At 43.2% G+C, this 6,399-nt stretch overlaps 1 gene segment (V, D, J or C); it reads left to right on the top strand.

The window, feature by feature from the left end:
- Positions 1 to 4,539: 4,539 nt before the first annotated feature.
- LOC130277097 (immunoglobulin heavy variable 5-10-1-like) lies at positions 4,540 to 6,121 on the top strand. The segment is given in 2 exon segments: positions 4,540 to 5,193; positions 5,273 to 6,121. Coding segments are annotated over 2 exon segments (513 nt in total).
- The last annotated feature ends 278 nt before the right edge of the window (positions 6,122 to 6,399 follow it).

Here is a 6,399-nt window from a genome sequence, read left to right as displayed (position 1 = left end):
ACTTTATGTCAGCCATGCTGCCTAACAACCCGCCGAGGGATCAATAGAGCTCACAGAGTTCCCCGACCTCAACACCTGGCAGATGATGTCCCTAGAGACGTCTTGGCAAGGATTCACTTTTTCCATGTCAAAGAAGCATTAATGGCAAAATCCAAACAACGAGAACATTTCCCTGAGCAATTCAGTACAATGTCTCTGTTCATAGATCTCTCTGCTATCACCTTATAGATGCGACAAAATTTGGCTCCCATAACTGCTGCACGCTATAATCGCTAAATTATGTACATATAAGGCTGGGATCACATATGTCTGGCTTCCGACATAGATGAACTCAGCCTTGATCTCGATGCAACTGATGCCATAAATGATGACAACGTGCATCAGTTGTATGGCATCCGGCAAGCTGCGTTCCCCTGTCCTGTGCCATCTGGCATGTCCAACCATCCAGCGTCAAAATTGAAACACCGGATGATTGTGACCTGTCCCATTCAAAGGAATAGGATCAGTTTTAGCATCAGTTTTCCTAAAGTGCACGCCAGAGGGAAACTATGCCGGACGCCTGACATGACATGTGAACCTAGCCTAACTGTGTTTTGTTTTTTTCCTCTCCTTTTCCCTTTATTTTCAGTTACTTGCTTTTGTACAGACTTTTATGTTATGTTGGGAGACCATCACTCCAGATCTGCTAGGCGTATTGAGGAAGCCTCCTTCACTGTCGGGTATTCCACTGTAAATATCTTATCCCCTATCCAAAGGATAGGGCATGAGATGTTAGATTGCGGGGATCCCACCGCTGGGGACCTCAGCGATCTTGGCTGCGACACCCCTGTCATTCTGTTACATGGAGCGAACTCTGCTCCGTGCCCGATAACTGGCGATGCCAGCCACCATGCCCCCTCCATTCATGTCTATGGGAGGAGGCGTGACGGCTATGTACTCCCATAGACATGCAGCTGCCGTAGACATGCCGCTGCCAGTCCGGAGATCGCGGCGGTACCCAGCAATCTATTCTTTGGATAGGGGATAAGATGTTAACAGCGCAGTGCCCCTTTAAGGTTGTGTCATTAAATGTCAATGGCTTAAATGCTCCACAAAAACATGCATACATGTGATCTGAAGCTAAATCCCTGTGGTGTGACGTGCTCTGTGTACAGGAAACTCACTTGTTTGTGTCTGATGCCTTTTGTGTCAAAAACTGTGTGTTTCCACATTTATCACTCGCATTACTCAGCTAAATTGGCACCCTACTTATAGAACTGAACTGATGGCAGATTTATCTAGGTATTTTTCCACTAATTTCACACAACTTACAACTGTGTGGAATGACCATAAGGCAGTCATTAGGGAATTTTTTATTAAATGGGGACACATCCTAAAAAAGGGCAGCTTGTTGATTTTAAATAATCTCCAGGCAGAAAAAAAAAGCTGGTGGAAGACATGAACAAGTCAGCGCCATCTCCCAAATTGGCAGAGAAGCTTCGCCTTATTAGACAAAAATTGCACAGACACTTTTATGTCGACCATGCTAGGAAAATGCACAAAATAAAATCTTAGTTTTATGTCTTCGTCAATTAGTCTGGCAAATTATTGGCTTCCCATCTCGGGGGGAACGCCATATTTAGCCGAAGATTCCTTGTCAGGCAGAGTCCCTGCATGTCCCCTGGGTCCCCCTTATAGTATCACCATATTATATATAGGTTTGCATCATTTAATGTACTGTTTCTTTAATTGTAAAACCACATGATTGTTACCCAGGAGGCTCCAGTGACCAGGTGACCCCCCCCCCCCCCCCCTAAGTGACCTATGGGAACCTTGCACAGCCCCCCTATATAACCAGGGGAGGGGCTGCAATATCTCTCTTCTCTTCTGCTGTATGCTGAGGTCAAGTCCAGTCAAGTTGTTCCTGTGTCTGTTTCCAGAGCATTTGAGGCCTCAAGCCTAAAGTCCTGCAGCCATAAGTCAGTCATCAGTAAGTCAAGTCATCTTATTGTCAGTCACCATCTCTGTCAAGTCCATCTGTAGTCACTGTGGCCTGCACTAAAGTCAGTCTAACTACTGCAATTCCCAGCAAGCCTGCGAGGTCCCCCTGTACCACTGGTAACCCCCTGGGATATCTGGCTGTACTGCAAAGACTATATCACCTGTCTTGCCTCAGTAAAGCTGCCGTTATCCTTAATCTGGTGTTGGTGTCTTCATTGCCCCTGCCTAACCCAGGACCAGCTGTATTACCTTCAGGTGGTTAAGGATAAACCACACCCTGGAGTCACGACAAGAAGGGGTTAATACCATCTGCCCCTTGGGACATAACATCTGCCCTGAATCTACCCTGCACCTCGCACCCTGACACCACACCTTGCTGGCACTTATGGTGCTTTTCACCCACTTTATTGATATAGACTTTAGATTTGAGACTGGAAGATATCCCACGCTGACTAGGGTTCTGACAAGGTCCAATTACTATCACCGCCAGGGCTTGACTCACTGCTGTACAGGGGAATGCTTGCAGAATGGCGGGAAGACTTGAGAAGATATTATCTGTAGGCTTCCCTAAGGATTCTCCACACACGTCTTCCACCTCCTTTCCACACTATACTCAGAATGGAACTACTCCAGAACTGGGGCAACTCCTGCCTCCCTACACTATATACATGAGAATTTTGAGCTTGCCATTGGGCAGACATGATCACCTGATTATCACTGCATCTCTAACTTAAAGGAACACTGTAAACATTTTCACAGTGGGCTCAACACAAGAGCAGCAGGCATGCCCGAGAAGAACCGAAGCCCACAGGACAGCCTTTGGTGTTGGGAAACAACATATCTTGCACCCCTGTGTCACCAAAATGATATAAATGTACGTTATGTTATGTATTGTACCAGGATGTACATTTATGTCATAAACATGGAGCGAGTGCAGGAGCTGTGCTTACTTCATGAACAGCAGGTCCCATCTGCTATTAACAGCCAGAACCTGACAGATAATGGCATACATCAGTGATCATGCTGATGCCTACCAGTGACCTTTTGGATGCCATGATTAATACTGATCAGGGCACTAAGATGCAAGAAGTTGTAGGCTTTGTGAGACTTATCGGAGCACATGCAGCGAGGGGACATTCTTGTATGGACTGCCATTTGACAGACTATACCAGTAGATTTCTGCTTGTACTGATAAGCGCTATACCAATGCATTGCACTGAACAGTAATATGAATAGCTTGCTATAAATAGTCTGTAACGGTGTAAACATTAATCATATTAAAAGAGTCAAAAATTGCAGATTTTTATCACATCACATCCCAGAAAAAATGGAATACAAAGTGATCAAAAAGACACATATAAGCAAAGTACCAATAAAAACTGCAGATCGTGGCTCAAAAAATGAGCCCTCACACAGCTACAGAAACAGAAAATTAAGAAAGTTATAGTGGTCAGAACAGGACAATTGTAAACATACTTATTTTCTTACAAAAAGTCTTCTTTTTAACCCCTTAACGACGCAGGACGTATATTTACGTCCTGCGCCGGCTCCCGCGATATGAAGCGGGATCGCGCCGCGATCCCGCATCATATCGCGTGGGTCCCGGCGCTAATCAACGGCCGGGACCCGCGGCTAATACCACACATCGCCGATCGCGGCGATGTGCGGTATTAACCCTTTAGAAGGGGCGGTCAAAGCTGACCGCCGCTTCTAAAGTGAAAGTGAAAGTGACCCGGCTGCTCAGTCGGGCTGTTCGGGACCGCCGCGGTGAAATCGCGGCGTCCCGAACAGCTGATCGGACACCGGGAGGGCTCTTACCTGCCTCCCCGTTGTCCGATCGACGAATGACTGCTCCGTGCCTGAGATCCAGGCAGGAGCAGTCAAGCGCCGATAATGCTGATCACAGGCGTGTTAATGCACGCCAGTGATCAGCATTAGAGATCAGTGTGTGCAGTGTTATAGGTCCCTATGGGACCTATAACACTGCAAAAAAAATGTAAAAAAAAAGTGTTAATAAAGTTCATTTAACCCCTTCCCTAATAAAAGTTTGAATCACCCCCCTTTTCCCATAAAAAAAATAAAACAGTGTAAAAAAAAAAAAAAATAAACATATGTGGTATCGCCGCGTGCGTAAATGTCCGAACTATAAAAATATATCATTAATTAAGCCGTACGGTCAATGGCGTACGCGCAAAAAAATTCCAAAGTCCAAAAAAGCGTATTTTGGTCACTTTTTATATCATTAAAAAATGAATAAAAAGTGATCAAAAAGTCCGATCAAAACAAAAATCATACCGATAAAAACTTCAGATCACGGCGCAAAAAATGAGTCCTCATACCACCCCATACATGGAAAAATAAAAAAGTTATAGGGGTCAGAAGATGACATTTTTAAACGTATAAATTTTCCTGCATGTAGTTAGGATTTTTTCCAGAAGTGCGACAAAATCAAACCTATATAAGTAGGGTATCATTTTAACCGTATGGACCTACAGAATAATGATAAGGTGTAATTTTTACCGAAATATGCACTGCGTAGAAACGAAAGCCCCCAAAAGTTACAAAATGGCATTTTTTTTCGATTTTGTCGCACAATGATTTTTTTTTCCGTTTCGCCGTGCATTTTTGGGTAAAATGACTAATGTCACTGCAAAGTAGAATTGGCGACGCAAAAAATAAGCCATAATATGGATTTTTAGGTGGAAAATTGAAAGGGTTATGATTTTTAAAAGGTAAGGAGGAAAAATCGAAAGTGCAAAAACGGAAAAACCCTGAGTCCTTAAGGGGTTAAAGTAGTACAGTAACAGAAAAGCATGTAAAGATGGCTACCAGAAAAAGAGAGAACATGTTAGTTTTATAGCAGAATCCCCAAAGAGTAGCAACATTACATTTTTCAATTTCCTCCTACAAATAATAAGAAAAACATATTTTTGCACATATTAGATTGTGATATCACAATATTTATCTCTGGTCATATCTTACATTATACATTATCCTAGTGACATAGTGTAAGATGAAGTATAGCTGACACAGGGTTTCCTGTCAGGATTTTATAGGATGAAGCACCACATGCAAATGTCTTTCTACAGGTCATATGTGTTATAGGTTAAAAGCCGCCTGTCACCCAGGATGTGACTGCGAATCACTGGATTGCAGGGACACTATACAACATGTTGCTGTTCTGGTGTGTGCTGTGTGTATCCTCACTGCAGGGTAAGGCAGAAACCAATAAATGGATCAGGTCTTATTCACATTTGTCTTCTGCTGACTTGTGGTATTTTATCCATCACAGGAGTGTTGTCACAGGCGCAGCTTGTTCAGCCATCCGCAGAAGTCAGAAAGCCTGGAGAGAGTGTGAAGATGTCCTGTAAGACGTCTGGATTTTCATTCACAGGCTCCTATATACACTGGATTCAACAGGTTCCTGGAAAAGGATTGAAATGGGTCGGAAGAATTGACCCTGCAGATGGAAACACAGTATATTCCTCATCCTTTGAAGGACGATTCACAATAACAACAGACAATTCCATCACCACAGCCTATTTACAGATAAACCGCCTCAGTCTGGAGGATTCAGCCACATATTACTGTGCAAGACACAATGAGAAAAAGAGGCCATCTGCCATACAAAAACATACACAAACAATACCAGCATTGACCAGATGGGGGCAGCAAATAGTCACAGTTTCATGTTTTAGGGTACGTTCCCACACGGCGTATTTGCTGCGTATTTGCTGCTGCGTATTTTATTTTCCCTGTTGAAGTCAATGGGTAGGAAAATACGCAGCACCAAATACGCAGCACAATACGCCGTGTGGGAATGCACCCTTAGGGAATAAAAGATTACAGATATACATGGAATTAATGGAGACATTTGGAAGAGTAAAGTCACTTAGGGCTTTACAGCAATGTTAAGCAATGTTTAGTAACACAATAAATAAACAACTTGATCAGTAATACTGTGATCAGTAAACCTATACTGCTACTAGCATGTCATACTAGAGGACAGATTATATTACAGCCTGTCTATCTACTGGTACAGATCAACACGGACAAACCATTTGTTCATTGTCATCATCACTGGGCCCTTCTGAAGATTATAGACCAGCTATGACCATGACCACTAGACGTACCACCACAAAATGCCAATATATACCACCATATTGTTACAAGCCTATGGCCTACAAGGGCTACTGAGAAAAGAAGAGGCCTTCATTGACTTACTGTACTACTGTACTTCCCAGCTGTGTGTGCATCATAGGCCTATGGTCACACTGTGTATTTTCAGGCACATTTCATTGTTAATAAAAATAAAAAAATAAAAGTTTTGTGTCCATATTTTTCATGTGCTCTATGTAAGTCTATGTGAAAGTAGTTGTCTGTGCACACAATGGCCCTCATGTACTAAGCTAAAACCGA

The sequence above is a fragment of the Hyla sarda genome, chromosome 1 (genome assembly GCF_029499605.1).
Source record: "Hyla sarda isolate aHylSar1 chromosome 1, aHylSar1.hap1, whole genome shotgun sequence".
NCBI lineage: Eukaryota > Metazoa > Chordata > Amphibia > Anura > Hylidae > Hyla > Hyla sarda.
Note: the sequence above shows the minus strand (reverse complement) of the source record. Positions and strands in the feature narration are given on the sequence as shown.